We start from the raw sequence: 15,132 nt of genomic DNA on the forward strand, positions 1-15,132 counted from the left end.
AGTGCTTTGGATGTGTGTATAATCGCATCTAACTGAATATATGTACCTAGGTAGGTAGGTACAATGTAAAGCACATGAATTCACTTATCTGATTTGCCAATTATTTTGTCGGGTAAACCTATAACAATATTTGGCCTTCCAATTGTGCGGATGTGGTACAAATCATGCTGGCTGTTTGGCATGGTGGGGTAATTTTCGGGTAGTTTCGTAAGGTCAGGTGACATCTCACGTGAATTTAGTAGAGCAGTAGTGGAGCTTCGCTCACTGGTGCAAGTTCATCCGGGACGAAATGACCGCCAGCGCCATTTTCACCTCGACCTTTGCTTCAAATTATTTCCTCCACCCCAGACTCATCACCTCCTCCACTCCACCCATTCTTTCTCGCTCTTAGGTCATCTTTCAAGATGTTCAAGAGGTAAGTCATTATGTTTTAATCAACTTTTTGGAGCTTTCCCGTCGTCAATTGAGGTCAATTGAGCTGATCAAGGATTTTTTACCCCAACTTAGCGGCCTCTCCTCTTTCGCGAGAGCTGCCCGGCCGGCCTTCGCCGCCCCTACGAGGCGCGCGTTAAAGCCTGCTACCTCTGCATTCAGATTTCCTCTAAGCAGCCGATTAGCGAGCACATCCAGCGTCGGTGATGGCAAGATTTACCAGGTGAGTTGGCGCAAGCCGCGGCTATCAAAGCTTTGCCGGATAACGGGAAACGGGAACGGAGCTAATGGATACGTCAACAGGTCATCGGTGCCGTCGTCGATGGTCAGTAAAAGCCTCAATTACTGTTAAAGAGCTCCCAGTCGCATCTCAAGCTCATTTTATTAACTTAATCTTGCCGAATAGTCAAGTTCGACACTGCAAAGCTCCCTCCCATTCTAAACGCTTTGGAGACAACGAACAACGGCCAAAAGCTTGTCCTCGAGGTCGCTGTAAGCTTAAATTCCCCGCCGTTGCATAAATCAAAATTATTTCTAACATGATGTAGCAACATCTAGGTCAAAATGTCGTCCGTTGCATTGCTATGGATGGTAGGTTACTGCATTAAAAAAATTTCGCGCGTGGATATCAACTCACATTTTCATAGGTACCGAGGGTCTTACTCGAGGCGCCAAGGCTAGCGACACTGGCGCCCCCATCACAATTCCCGTCGGCCCTGCCACTCTTGGTCGTATCATAAACGTCACTGGTGACCCCATCGACGAGCGTGGCCCCATTAAGACCGACAAATTCCTCCCTATCCACGCCGACCCTCCCGAGTTCATTGAGCAATCTACCTCTGCCGAAATTCTGGTCACCGGTATCAAGGTCGTCGACCTTTTGGCTCCCTATGCTCGTGGTGGAAAGATTGGTCTCTTCGGTGGTGCCGGTGTCGGTAAGACTGTGTTCATTCAGGAGCTTATCAACAACATCGCCAAGGCTCACGGTGGTTACTCTGTCTTCACCGGTGTCGGCGAACGAACCCGTGAGGGTAACGATCTGTACCACGAAATGCAGGAGACTTCCGTCATTCAACTCGACGGCGAATCCAAGGTCGCCCTAGTGTTCGGTCAGATGAACGAGCCCCCCGGAGCTCGTGCCCGTGTCGCTCTTACTGGATTAACAATCGCCGAGTACTTCCGAGACCAGGAAGGCCAGGATGGTAAGGATGATGATACATAACCCTTGTGCTCAACTAGTATATGGTGATTAACACTCTGCAGTGCTTCTCTTCATCGACAACATTTTCCGTTTCACCCAAGCCGGTTCCGAGGTGTCTGCCCTGCTAGGTCGTATTCCCTCTGCCGTCGGATACCAACCCACTCTCGCCATTGATATGGGTGGTATGCAAGAACGAATTACTACCACCACCAAGGGTTCCATTACCTCCGTCCAGGCCGTCTACGTCCCTGCTGACGATTTGACTGATCCTGCTCCCGCCACCACCTTCGCCCACTTGGACGCCACCACTGTGTTGTCCCGTGGTATCTCTGAATTGGGTATCTACCCCGCTGTCGACCCTCTCGACTCCAAGTCCCGTATGCTTGACCCTCGTGTCGTCGGTCAGGACCACTACGACACCGCCACCCGTGTCCAACAAATCCTCCAGGAGTACAAGTCCCTCCAAGATATCATTGCCATTTTGGGTATGGACGAACTGTCGGAAGCTGACAAGCTTACCGTCGAGCGCGCCCGAAAGATCCAGCGTTTCTTGAGCCAGCCTTTCACTGTCGCCCAGGTTTTCACTGGTATCGAGGGTAAGCTAGTCGATCTTAAGGACACCATTGCCTCCTTCAAGGCCATCTTGGCTGGTGAGGGTGATGACCTCCCCGAAGGTGCCTTCTACATGGTTGGCGACTTTGCGTCGGCTAAGGAGAAGGGTGAGAAGATCTTGGCGGAACTGGAGAAGTCATAGGGGGATAATATGGACTGCTATGAAATAGACGCTGCCGAAAAGATAGGTGGTGACCTGTGTATATCTAGAAAAGGAGCAGTGCGGTCTGATGATTTCCCTTAGCTTCAATCAAGTTCCTGCGTGAGCTGTATACCTCAAAATTCCACCCTAATTTCCTAAACGTTGGATGATCCTCGATGTATTTACGTGATTTGATACAAGCCCTGGGACAAGTCTACGGTGTATTCGTAATCCACAGACCACATGAATCCACGTTAGTTACGAGGTTAATGGCGGCTTATTTAACAGATTAACAGATTAACTATAAACCTCTCGAAGAGGCTCAAAATGAAGCAGTACATGGACAAGGGATATTCCGGGATAGGTGTTGAGCTATAAGTGCACTATTGTAACCCTTAGCCTGTCGTAAGGAAACTGCCTGACTAGTAACGTACGAGTCGCTTCCTCTGTAGCCCCCGTATTCATTAAGTTATCGTCAAGGAATGGCCTGGTCTAGTCAGGATGAACGGCAATGTTCCAAAGATGTGCGGCAAGAGACATGTGTAATATAGTAGTAAAACCAAGATATTCTTACAAAGGTAGAATGTCAAGTCAAATATCATCTTCATGGTAGAACATTATCGAGTATCAAATTCATACATTGACGGTGAGTTTAGTAAAGTTACCTATGTCATATTTCAAATATAATCCTAATGCTTGCTCCTGAACATTTGTACAGATGATAGAGTACGCAGCAGTCAAAATTATGTGTCTATATTATCTTCATATTGTCAATATTTCTCTGGCCGACCAAATATTACAAAATGGAAGAGAGTGACAACCATATACCGTCTACTATAGAGTTATAAGTACAAGAAACTGGAAATGTGAGGAAGCCGCCCTTGTCCACTGTCTACCAGAAATTAAGTACCTACAGAGCAATATTAAGGGGAAAATGTGTGAGGTTCAAGTACTGGTACTCAGTGGTTTGAATCGAAGGTCTACATTTAGATTAATGTACGGGTGCAAGCAGCCACTCATATAGCCGTATAATCGAAGCACTAGTCAGCGCTGTACGTGACTTAGTAACATAAGGTCTCTAGGGAGGTGTAAGGGGATGTTCTATTCAAAATAGCGTCATAAATTAATCTCATTTATCATAGTATATTTCGCTATTCGTTGCGCTCTATTAAGTAAGGTCACGCTTCCGTGATATGGTATAAGCATCGCCCATATCATCATACCCAACCCCATTATAACGCGCCGGAGAATCGACCATGGTATCATCCCTTCTATCCAACCCTGCACCGCATCCTTTCCGTTACGCCTTCGCATGCCCACCCCCTGACACAGCAGTAACGGTGATGATTTCGGGCTCAGCCGCCGTCCCCTCCGACGACCGAACTCCCGAGTCCACAGTCTGCGTCTCCGCGCCCTGCTGCTCAGCCCACCGGGGCGCCGCGGCGTCCGGCGCCAGACCGTACCAGGCAACGGTTATCACGCCTAGAATTCCGCAGAGAGCGCTAAATGCTAGAGCGACCTTGCCGCGAGTCGTAAATCTAGATGTTGTGTCAGCATATAGGTAAGATGAGATATAGAGGGGGTGGGGGTGGGCATAGAGTGTATAGGATCTTACCCTTCGGGTAACGGGTCCGGAGATTTCGGCTGTCCGGTTAGGTCAAGATAGTTAACCGTGTTTCCGGCCGCGTTGCCGGTAGTGGGGATGCTTTGGGCGGCGCAGGCATCCAGGTGGTTTTGCGGGATTGTGAGGTTTTTCTGCAGGTCGAGGGGTGCTTCGACGAAGGTTGCGACTGTAGTATTTGAAGTTAGAAAAATGCTATTCAGGGACCCAAGGGGTATAAACGTATACGTACTAAGGCCGGATGAGACGTGCCATTCGATATGGCAGTGGAAAAGCCAGACACCAGGGTTATCGGCCCGGAAACGCAATACAATGAAACCGGTAGGGAATAACACAAATGTGTCGCGGCGCATAGGAACATCAGGGTAATCAGCTTCTGTAATCCCGGAGTCCTCATAGGTTCCGGCGTCTTCATCGGAACGATATAATGCCTGGAAGTGATGTCCGTGGAGATGGAACGGATGACGTCCCGTATCCAGATTGTTCACGGTGATCTGAACGATTTGACCTTTCTCGAGGACAAAGGAATGCGTGTAGGAACCATACACGGTGGGGTCGGTAGCCAGGTCTCCGGCAGACAGGGCTGTGTAGAGAGTAGGTACTTTTGGCGACTTGTACGTGATATTGTTGAAGAAGGCACTGTGAAGGAACACGAATAAATAAACAGTCTAGACCTAATGTCCAAAGAAAACTTACTAGTTCGCGCCGTCGCCTAGGTTGTCCATGATCACATCAAGCTCGACAGTCTGATCAGGTTCGCCAAAGCGAGTTAAGTTGTCATATGGAACTAGAGTAATATCGTCGAAATTGTTTAACTCGTCAACAGTAGCCGGATCTGGCAAAGACTGGGCGCCATCATACACAAGCCATCCCGTGACGTTGTAGTTCAGATCATCTGGTAGGGTGTCGAATAAAGTCTAGTATTGAGCACATAGACGAATTAGTGCCAAATACTCAACGAATTGCAATACATCGAATTGTAGGTAGACGTACCGTATCCATGCTTGCCACGAATGCGTAGTTGGCTGAGGTCTCGGCCTTAGTCGTAATCAAGAAACTACAACGCTGAGCAGCAGAGAGGTAGATCATATCAGCCACTGCGGGCTGGTGGTAAACGCCGTCGACTTCAATGATGGTCATGTTGTGGCCTTCGAACCAGATATACTGGCCAGCAAAAGCCCCTATGTTGACCACGCGGAAAAGGTAAGTCGTGTTGGGCTCGACAGCAACTTGTAAATTTTGCGTGTCATTCCACAGAGCAGCATTTGGGACCGGTTCAGCTCCCGTGGGATTGCTCTTGTCAATAAACCCAGGGAGAAGATCCGCCATTTGGTCATGATACCAGTCTGACACGGTCAAAATCCTTTCATTTTCTTGTTTATAAGAAGTGTTAAGAAAAGGAGAGTTTGGATCGTGGATAATTAAGGGTCCTCTGAGTCCGTCGGGATATTGCCCATTGGTATGGGAATGATACCAATATGTTCCGGGCTGGTTTATCTGGTCAAATTATTAGCATACTGAGTAATTGGCCTATTAAAACGCGGATTCATACGGTAAAGTTGTAAGTGAAACTTGAGCCCGGAGCAATGGCGCATTGCGAGACCTGAGATGGACCGTCCATCTGCGTTGTGCCGTTCATGAATAAGCCATGAAAATGCAGAGAAGTCGACTGGTTTCCGAGACTATTCGTTGCAGTGACCACGACGTTGTCGCCAATATCTGCAACAATAGGAGGAATTGGCCATTGGCCGTTGATACCAATAGTTGGTCTGTCAAATGCGCCATCGGGATTTGAAGTGACCCATTCTATGGTGAAGTCGTATGTGACTGTCTTAGCGCTCGAGAAGCCCAAAATAGTAGCAGTCCAAGCTACGGGCAAGACGAGACGTCTGAATAGAGAGGACATTGTGAAGCCACCCCGCCTCGAGGGTGATGCGTTGTAGACAGGCGAGTAGCAAGCGAGGAGCAACAAATCGTTGAAATTTTGAAGAATACCTACGAGAAGGTAAATATTTTGAGCTGACCCGACAATCGTATCGAGTAAAAATCAGCTGCACTGTTGAGACCGGCCTAGATGGCGCAAGGACTGATGAATCGACAAGAGTCGGAGTTGTACACTGCCTAGGTCGAATTCAAGCTTGAAGTGCTTACCTACTAGGTAGGCGATGGGATCATACCTAACGCAAAGGACCTGTCACATTCATGTAGGCCCTAATTCTTACCGACTATAAATGCCAGGGGGCGAATTAATAGATTCCAGTAATCTTATCAATCAGTCCAATGCAACAGCTGGGATGTACCGTGGCATCGACCCCATGTCGAGACTCACACCTTTTTTATTATTAACCTGATGCGCTTTGCGGAAAAGTAGCAGGGTGGAGAGACAAAGTGAAGCTCAGGCCGCCTAAAGACGGACTCCTACCGCAAAAAATGGCGTAACTCGGCCGAATCTTTCGAGCGGCGCCATCGTACAACGCTATACACTGTTTAGTGTACACGCTACTACGTAAGAGACATTTTATCAATGCTTTTCTTGAGGTCCTTGAGGTCTAGGCCAGCCGAGAAAAGTATCATTGACCCCTGGGTAAACGGTCATTGTTATACTCGTGCTAGAAGGAGGGAGGTCGGTGGGTTACCTAATGATCCCTCGCCAATGACATCCCGGCATCCTGTATCTGTTTGTGGCAGAAAAGAGGAAACAAAAATAACATGGCCCCCGTATATCTCGTACCGCTCTGCGAAAATTCCTGTCTTTATTGGGTAACTCGAGAATATATATCCATGTAGCGAACTCGGTGTGTATATTATTGGTAAGTTCAGTAGCACATCAACCCACCCCATTACCCCCGGTCGGGACTAATATCAAGGTACTTATGCCGGCCCAGGATCTGATAAGATTTCTCAGGGCTATTGGCAGCAACGTGGGGTGACCCGTGCTCTCATCCGTGTAGTTAGCTAGCAATCAGCTATAGCCAATCAACGACGAAGACAAAGAAACTAGCAACTCGAAGAGGAAGGAACAAACAAATAACGGCTGACTCGAGCTGTTCGAATTAAGTCATAAATTTATCCTAAAAATTGTAAGCTTCGTTGATGAAAGCATGTACTACCCGCCTAGGCATGTAGCAAACCTTGAGATTTCCAACTTGACGTAAATCTCCGTAACTCAAGAGCCTAACCTGTCTTAGGAGGTAACCCAAACTTTATGCAGATGTTTATCCCCGCAAAAGATAAAAAAGCCAATCGGTGTCAGAAGCAGCTAGGTACTAGGGTAGTAGCCGGTTGGATTGGCAAAGGCTTGAATCGGAGTCAAAATTACCCCAGGCCCTTGACCCTGCCTAGATCCTTAGTGAAACTAACACCCATAACTGACATCCATACGAAGAGTGCGACCTTGTGCGAGTCGAGCAACTGATCAACCAATTTGAACCAAATGAACTGGTGCCACAAGGATTCCCAAAATGGAGCATTCGATTTTCTTCATTAATCAGACCATCTCTCTATCTCTCATGGCACTTGGATGATGATCCTAGGCGTTCTTTCCATCATACTTCTTTTCGTGCCCTAGCGCAGATAGTTCCGCGCTTTGGACAGCCACACGAATATTTGACGGCGTACAAGCTGAGCTAGTCTCAGCTGCTCAGATAGATCGTGGGAAGAGCTGAATAAATTGTGTTTCCATCAGGTCTTACAAGCCCTTTAGGTCTTTTCGTCTGCCCGTAATCGGCGGTCAATTCGTCCAAGCAATCACCCCTCCATGTCCACCGAGTATCATCGATTTTCAGAGTTCAACTATAAGCGAGGCGCCCTTGACTCCGATGCCCCACCCAAGATTATCTGATCCCACTTATCAGATCACCAGATAATCCGCCATTTCCTTCGCGGTCCTCGCGGGTCATACACCCATAATAGACCATCTCCTTGCAACTTCAGTAGCTTCATATTGAGAAAATCGGAAGAATTCTTACCTTCACGATGGCGGGGGATAACGTCTTCGCCGTTCCCGTATTTCTCGTCGTCTTTCGAGAAAGCCTTGAAACAGTCATCATCGTTTCCGTTCTGTTAGCCTTCCTTAAGCAAACCCTCGATGGCCCCAACCGAGACCCAACCGTATACAAAGCTCTTGTCAAGCAGGTTAGACCGCAGCATCTCGTCTTCACCCTTAATGACAAGCGCAGAGGAATTGACCATCGACATTCTAGGTATGGTTTGGTGTTGGATTAGGATTCTTTCTTTGCCTAGTCGTCGCCGGAGGCCTGATCGGCGCCTTTTACACCCTGGGCAAAGATAATTGGGAAACAAACGAGTACAATTATGAAGGGGCATTTGCGCTTGTCGCCTCTATTATCATCAGCGTCGTTGGTGCGGCTCTCCTTCGAGTTGGAAAGATGCAAGAGAAGTGGCGCGTCAAGCTAGCCAAAGCTGTCGAAGCCCCCTTATTAACAAGAGGCAACCGCCACGGTTGGCTAAAGCGCTTCGCCGAAAAATATGCCATGTTCGTCCTTCCGTTCATTACTGTCTTGAGAGAAGGTATCGAGGCCATTGTCTTTGTTGCTGGAGTTTCGTTCTCCGCACCAGCAACCGCCGTCCCACTTCCTGTAGTGGTTGGACTAGCCGCTGGAATTATCGTGGGTTATATCCTGTATAAGTGAGTTTTTCCGTACGACCATACTTATATCCTGCTAACCTATGACAGGGGAGGAGCAGGAGCAAAGTTACAATACTTCCTAATTGCTTCGACATGCCTGCTATATCTAGTGGGTGCCGGCCTTTTCTCACGTTCCGTCTGGTACTTTGAAAATCAAAAGTGGAACAACATCATCGGCGGAGATGCTGCTGAGTTGGGAGATGGTCCAGGATCTTATGATATCGACAAGAGCGTTTGGCACGTAAACGTACGTAATTGCTACCATTCATTGTAGACAAATGACTAATCATACTATGCTGTAGTGCTGCAGCCCGGAATTGAACGGTGGCGAAGGTGGTTGGGGAATATTCAACGCCATCCTTGGATGGACTAACTCGGCAACGTATGGCTCAGTCATCTCATACAACATGTATTGGATCGCTATTATGATCGCCTTCGTCGTCATGAGATATAAGGAAGTCAAGGGACACTGGCCTTTTATGAAAGCAAAGGCAGGCTCCGTGGAGACGGTCGAGAAGCCCAACGAACCTACCCAAGTAAGAAGTATGCCCGACAGAGAAATTGCTTAGGAAGGTCTAGGAGGCAGTGAGCTGCTGACTAGGGCAATGAATAAAGGTAGCCTTGGTAATCAAAAGTTCTAGTGAGCGGTGATAGTTGAGGGATCAGGTGTTCGCTTCATGCTATAGAAAGCCATATGAAGGTTTTCATATCTTAAGAGATGACTTAAGAAGTAATGGAAATGAAATATATCATGCCGAATGAGAGAACATAAATGATGATGATGGACAGGACGGGGTTGAAATTCCCCACATTTACCGAGCTGTCAGATTTGGTGGTGGTGGAAAACGTCACTGCTCTAGTACGCCAAGACTTTTATCCCTCCTCCAACTCGGCTTAGTCACAAGTATCAACCAGAGAAGGATGAAAGTTACCGACAACCTTCAACTGTATATTTCATAAAATCCAGATTGTCATTTAATAACTGGGACTCTACGTGCCTTGTCTAGGTATTCTTGAAAGAGCCTAGGAATTACGTCGATTTTTAGGACTGATGACCACTCCGGATCTCTGTATCTTTTGGGTATTGCCTCACACCGGAGACAAGCCAGATGGGCGACTCGAGCTCTGCTCCAGATAGCGAACCGCTAGACCCAAACCCCGCGGGGAAGCTCCCTGAGGTGATCAGCATCGTTAACAATGGGGACCTAATCCTAGATGTGATTTTCGAAAACTCCAAAGACACGATTCGGTCTACGCGGGTTGCCCAATCGAAACTACCAAGTCTGGAACCGCAGCTCGCGCCGAAGAAGAAGGCTCGTTTAGCTTTTCGCGTTAACCTTCAAGTACTCAAAAGCCAGTCGAAGTACTTTGAAAGGCTTCTTACCGATAGCCGCTTCAAAGAGGCGAAGGACATATCCACCGCTTTCGCCTCGCTTAAGTTGAAAAATATTAAGCCCGAAACTGCTGAGGTTAATGAGCTCCCCTGGATCGAAATCCGTGACGATGATCAAGCCACGCAATACGCACATCGTGAAGGCGCGTTATCCGACCTTCTGCGAATTCTCCATGGCAAGGAAGTAGCCACAAAACAGATCACGATGTCGTTTGTGACTACGCTGGCTGTCCTAGCCGATCGTTTCGACTGTGCGCCTGCAGTATCGAAATGTCTCGTTGGTGGCTTGAAGTTTAAGTGGCCCGTGACTAATCGCAAACCTCTGAAAGATGAGGTTTCTGTCATGAGCCGTAATAATGAAGATATCCTGCGCCAGAAGATTCTTGTATCATGGCTATTAGGTCAACCCGCTAGGCTCCAAGCCGCTACAAAGGAGATTGTTATGAATGGCTCTTGCCGATGGAGCCCTTTTGCTGAGGATGATGGGGCCTCGGATGCTACGTGGTGGTATTTACAGGATGGCCTTGAGCGTAAGTAGCCGAGATCCTGCTCATCTCTACATTTTGTGCATATTAACCCTCGGCCTAGAAGAGCTGCAGTATCGGCGACAGTGTATCTTGAACACGATAGCCTCGATTCAGAGGCATTTCCTCAAGTTATATACGTCACGTACGCGCCAATGCAAACTAGGTTACGATTCAAGTGCCGCCTGTGACTCGTATCAGCTGGGCGAGATGTTCAAGTTCCTCACGAACAAAAATCTTTTGTTCCTTGTTGATTTTTCACCCGGGTCTCTCGATTCTATCGCGGATACTTCACTGCTACAAATCGAGACCGTCATCTCCACCCTAAGACAGTGCCCGAGCTATCAGATAGACAAGAACCACACCAACTGCGGGCTTCGAACAAGGATTCTATCTATACTAGACTTCATACAAGGTCTACTATCAGCTACTTCCATTCCAATCAACAGAAATCTTTGGAAGGCCAATCGTCAGTCGGTTGCGTGGTTACCTCCTGAGGGCGAGGCCAAGAAACCGGTTGAAACAGAGCCGTTCCGCTTCACACGGTCACTAGCAGGGGACCAGCGGCTCCGTTTCGAGAATGCATTGGGTGCGGAAAAGTTTGCCAAGGACGTCTTCACAGCATCAAGTTGGGATTGGACAGCGGAAGACCAAGTACAAGACCTTCCGTCCACAACTCCACGGTGGAGCTTGAAGTAAGCTGGAAGATGTCGCAAGGTATTAAAGATGAAGGAGTATGAAGGAAAGATATTAGAATAGGTTCGAAAGGTTCGAAAGGTTCTCTCGTACCTCACCATAGGATCAGCAGTAAAGTCTATCATCCCACCGACCACCATTGTAGAAAGGACTTGGATTGATGTCTGTACCCAAATATATGGTTGCAAGGTATATCAAGATTTCCCAGGTACCGGTTCAACTATGCGTGAAGTCTATCTCGAGATAGCATTAATCCAATGGTGTCGTAATTTGTATATACGTAGGCTTCTTTAGCCGTCTGTCTTGCTTGGAAAAACTAAAAATCCTACCCAACCCAACGGTAATGATGATGATGATGACGATGACGATGATAATGACGATAATGGTCGTGATGCGATCCGGGAATGCTACTCCGCAACGCCAATACGAGCAGTAACTGCACAATTTCACTTGAAATCTAAAATCAAAGCAACCCGTCCGACCAACTAGCTTCTCAGAGCCTCCAGCCTGTTCCTCATCTGATCCATCATCGCCTCCTGGTCCTCTTCCTCCTCGTCCAGCGCCACGGGCTGTTCCTGGGGCTGCTCGGGGAGGGGCACGGGCGCCGGACCCGCCTTCTCCATCTTGCCCTTCAGGATCTCGCCCAAGACCTTATCGACCTCGCCCTCGGCCTCCTCGAGGTCGTCCTCCAGCATATCGTCATCAACAGGCAGGTTCTCGCCGACCATCTCCTCAATCACCCCGGCCTTCATCAGCTCGACGCTGAGCTCGCGCATGGTGCCGGCGAGCTGGGGCAGCTTGATGAGGGTGTTGACGTCCTTCATGACGGCGACGCTGGCGCGGATGCTGCCCTCGATCTTGCGCACGGCGAAGGCCTCGTTGACCTGCATCTGGACGGAGCTCAGCTGGGCCTTGGAGGTGACGAGGCGCGCCGAGGTGCGGCGCGCGCGGATCAGCTCCTTGGCGAAGTCGCGGGCCTCGCGCTGCGCCTGCCGCGCCTGCGCCGGGTTGCGCTGCGCCCGCCGGTCCGCCGCCACGATCAGGTTCTTCGTCTTCGTCTCGACTTGCTTGACTTGGCTGATGTCGCGGTCGAGCTTGCGGATGTTGGAGCGGATGAGGGCGTTGCATTTTCGCATCTGTTTTCGGGGACGGAGGTTTGGTACGTGAGCGAGCGAGCAATGTTTTGTAGAGATTCGAAAGCTAGGTGGTTTTACGCGCCGTTTTACGCGAAGGAAGGGAATGTGTGGATAGGGGATGGGTACAGGTATAGGTATAGGTATAGGGGAGCGGGCTGCTGACCTGAGCGTTAGGATCTGGTTTGACGAAGAGTGCCTTGAGGCCCTCCATTTTGGGAGTTTTGGGAGCCGGATGGATGGTATAGGAACTCGGCTGATGGAAATGGAAATGGGGATGGAAATGGTCTCGATATGCTAGACGGGGCAACTCCTGCCGAGGGGCGTCGAATGCGGGATCTGGCAGAACAGTCCGGGGAGCTGGATAGCTTCGTAGCTTCGTGGGTTAGGAGAGCGTGATCAGGATGATTAAGGTAGGTCAGGAGTTGTGGATCTTGATAGACGGATAGTTGGGTATGCAGGTTAATGCGATCTAATGACGTTGGTCCAAACGGATCCTAGGCTGACGAAATTCAGGAACAGATTAACCCCGCTAAGTGCTAGACGGTATTTAGCACCGTGCTAATACTAATTGATAGATTCTCATCGGTCCACTAATTAAGCCCTCGCCGTGGATTATGTAATGGAAGCTATCTCCAAATTATCATATATTGAGGTTATGCAATTATCGGATACTAATATATACACATATCAAGATCTTGAACGCTTCAATATCAACACCATGCCTTAATTAGGTATGTTCACAACACTCACTACGTATAATAGTGACATTCAAGCTGCCAGGAATATGTACCTGTATGGGAGCAAGCATATGGATGCAATCATATGCCGAATTCAGAGATAGCTCCCGGAAGTCCATGGAGGTTGCCTTGTTATGCCTAAGTTTGTATTACTTGCATAAGACTGTATCGATCAATGCAACTTCAATATTGGACATGCAGGCAGAACCAAGGCCTTGGAACCTATGCAAGGCTTCTAAAACTCCGTTTCAATGTTCTATGCAGTCATCTCGGTGTTTGCTAACTTTACCTTATATGTTCTTATTCTTCACCAAAGAACGATAGAGAACGATGTTATCGGAGAAGTTTTTGTAAACGCCGTGTTTGGAACGAGATAGATCATATTATTGAAGTATGCGGTAATTGAAGAACCCCACCTCTTTCCAGCTCATTCCTGGGGACACAAAAGGCAAATACTCTCTATAGACTATTCCTGATTAGGTTTAACTTTACAGTGTGAGCGATCTTAAATGGTCTAGGCAATTACCCCCCATGCAAATCCAGCCCTGCTGCTTCCGCCGCTTTCGTGCTGGTTCGATGTTCGACGGAGGGGTGCATCATTAAGCTTTTGGAACAGCCTCATATTTTTGCGATTTTCATTCCACCGCTCTTCTTCCATTTTCTTCTCACCATTTCGGAAAAAGTGAATACAACCGAATACTTTCGTGTTCGTCAACCTTGTTATAACATCCAAAGCTGCGAGCTCATCCCATCGCAGGTCATCAACTTACACATACTCATCACCGGTACCTAACGAACGAACTTACATACATCGCTATCAACATGTCGCAAGTTACTCCCGAAGGTAAGTTCACTTTTTCTATTATCATCATATTTAGCTTGGCGATAGAGACATTGTGCGACAAAACGGCGCTTAATAGGAATAGCGGCTATTTCATTTGCACTTTTAAGCTCTCTACTTAGGTACTTGGGCATATGCAAGCTAACAATTTATACTCATAGTTCTATGGGCTCAGCGCTCCTCCAACACCGACCCGGAGAAGAACTTCATCTACCTAACCATTTCGGTTCCTGATATCCCCAAGGAGAACCTGAAGCTTGATCTTCAGCCTACAAGCCTCACCTTCACCGGTCACTCCGACACCCTTAAGCGAACCTACCATCTCGAACTTACCTTTTACGCCGAGATCGACCCCGCAGAGAGCAAGACTCACCACACTGCTCGTAATGTTGAGCTGAAGCTACGCAAGAAGGAGCTCAACGAGGAGTACTGGCCACGACTTCTCAAGGAGTCTAAGAAGGTGCAGTTCCTCAAGACCGATTTCGACAAATGGGTCGACGAGGATGAACAGAACGAGGCCCCTGAAGATGACTTCTCGCAATTTGGTGGCGGCATGGGTATGTGAAATCTCCCTCCTCCTCCCCCTCGCATTACTCATTCTGAGCACTATGGGTTCTCCCTCGCTATATATCGAAGACACATCTTGCCTTGAGACATATCGTAGCTAACTTTTATTGCTTTAACAGGTGGCATGCCAGGCATGGGTACGTAACTTTCTCGCATCTAGTGCAGTGACCATAGGAAATTCTCAGATTAAGTCTTGGGCAACGAAACTAACGTATCAAACTCCAGGCGGCGGCGACTTCAGTGGCATCGACTTCTCCAAGCTTGGCGGAGGTGACATGCCCACCGGCGGCGAGGATGAGGAGGAAGATTCCGATGACGATGGCGACATGCCAGCGCTTGAAGGACAGGAGGATGCCAAGGAGGAGGACACGACCAAGGCGGCTGCGTAAAACAGTCTCTATGATCTGCAAAGCATCAACCCTTCCGCGGTTGCCTTGTGCAAGATCCATTTGTCCTATTTGGGTCCGAGAAAAGACGCCCCAGTGCGCATAGAGTAGGATTAGCAAGTGGCAAATGCTCTTGAGATGTTTCGGAAGCCGGCGAGCTATTGGGAAGATATGAGGTTAGGTTACCAGGTACTAA

General features: G+C 48.4%; 6 protein-coding genes across 6 annotated transcripts; 4 read left to right on the top strand and 2 right to left on the bottom strand.

Annotated features, from left to right (window-relative positions):
• The first annotated feature begins 223 nt into the window (after positions 1 to 223).
• F4807DRAFT_444478 (ATP synthase beta chain mitochondrial precursor) lies at positions 224 to 2,946 on the top strand. Its single transcript, XM_047999660.1, has 7 exons — positions 224 to 415; positions 508 to 655; positions 736 to 757; positions 839 to 924; positions 981 to 1,023; positions 1,080 to 1,634; positions 1,696 to 2,946. Exons 1-7 carry the CDS (start codon positions 405 to 407, stop codon positions 2,385 to 2,387), a joined length of 1,557 nt encoding a protein of 518 aa, XP_047849594.1. The 5' UTR covers positions 224 to 404; the 3' UTR covers positions 2,388 to 2,946.
• Positions 2,947 to 3,474: 528 nt separating this feature from the next.
• On the bottom strand, positions 3,475 to 6,221 carry F4807DRAFT_295199 (multicopper oxidase). The gene is made up of 6 exons (XM_047994867.1): positions 5,561 to 6,221; positions 5,002 to 5,505; positions 4,705 to 4,925; positions 4,241 to 4,647; positions 4,003 to 4,177; positions 3,475 to 3,925 (listed from the first exon to the last, which is right to left on the bottom strand). Exons 1-6 carry the CDS (start codon positions 5,912 to 5,914, stop codon positions 3,688 to 3,690), a joined length of 1,899 nt encoding a protein of 632 aa, XP_047849595.1. The 5' UTR covers positions 5,915 to 6,221; the 3' UTR covers positions 3,475 to 3,687.
• A 1,482-nt stretch (positions 6,222 to 7,703) lies between these two features.
• On the top strand, positions 7,704 to 9,495 carry F4807DRAFT_295189 (iron permease FTR1). Its single transcript, XM_047994866.1, has 4 exons — positions 7,704 to 8,142; positions 8,211 to 8,656; positions 8,705 to 8,903; positions 8,959 to 9,495. The coding sequence occupies exons 1-4, from the start codon at positions 7,984 to 7,986 to the stop codon at positions 9,223 to 9,225; spliced, it is 1,071 nt and encodes a 356-aa protein (XP_047849596.1). The 5' UTR covers positions 7,704 to 7,983; the 3' UTR covers positions 9,226 to 9,495.
• F4807DRAFT_295165 (uncharacterized protein) lies at positions 9,434 to 11,513 on the top strand. Its single transcript, XM_047994865.1, has 2 exons — positions 9,434 to 10,579; positions 10,638 to 11,513. The coding sequence occupies exons 1-2, from the start codon at positions 9,766 to 9,768 to the stop codon at positions 11,270 to 11,272; spliced, it is 1,449 nt and encodes a 482-aa protein (XP_047849597.1). The 5' UTR covers positions 9,434 to 9,765; the 3' UTR covers positions 11,273 to 11,513.
• Positions 11,514 to 11,754: 241 nt separating this feature from the next.
• Positions 11,755 to 12,616, bottom strand: F4807DRAFT_465048 (uncharacterized protein; the record flags this gene model as incomplete). The annotated part of the gene is made up of 2 exons (XM_048002230.1): positions 11,755 to 12,405; positions 12,569 to 12,616. The coding sequence occupies 2 exons, from the start codon at positions 12,614 to 12,616 to the stop codon at positions 11,755 to 11,757; spliced, it is 699 nt and encodes a 232-aa protein (XP_047849598.1).
• An 888-nt stretch (positions 12,617 to 13,504) lies between these two features.
• F4807DRAFT_295297 (HSP20-like chaperone) lies at positions 13,505 to 14,952 on the top strand. The gene is made up of 5 exons (XM_047994869.1): positions 13,505 to 13,533; positions 13,900 to 13,986; positions 14,145 to 14,540; positions 14,670 to 14,687; positions 14,776 to 14,952. Exons 2-5 carry the CDS (start codon positions 13,965 to 13,967, stop codon positions 14,937 to 14,939), a joined length of 600 nt encoding a protein of 199 aa, XP_047849599.1. The 5' UTR covers positions 13,505 to 13,533; positions 13,900 to 13,964; the 3' UTR covers positions 14,940 to 14,952.
• Positions 14,953 to 15,132: the final 180 nt, after the last annotated feature.

This window comes from Annulohypoxylon truncatum (assembly GCF_022578515.1).
Source record: "Annulohypoxylon truncatum strain CBS 140777 unplaced genomic scaffold F4807scaffold_47, whole genome shotgun sequence".
Lineage (NCBI taxonomy): Eukaryota > Fungi > Ascomycota > Sordariomycetes > Xylariales > Hypoxylaceae > Annulohypoxylon > Annulohypoxylon truncatum.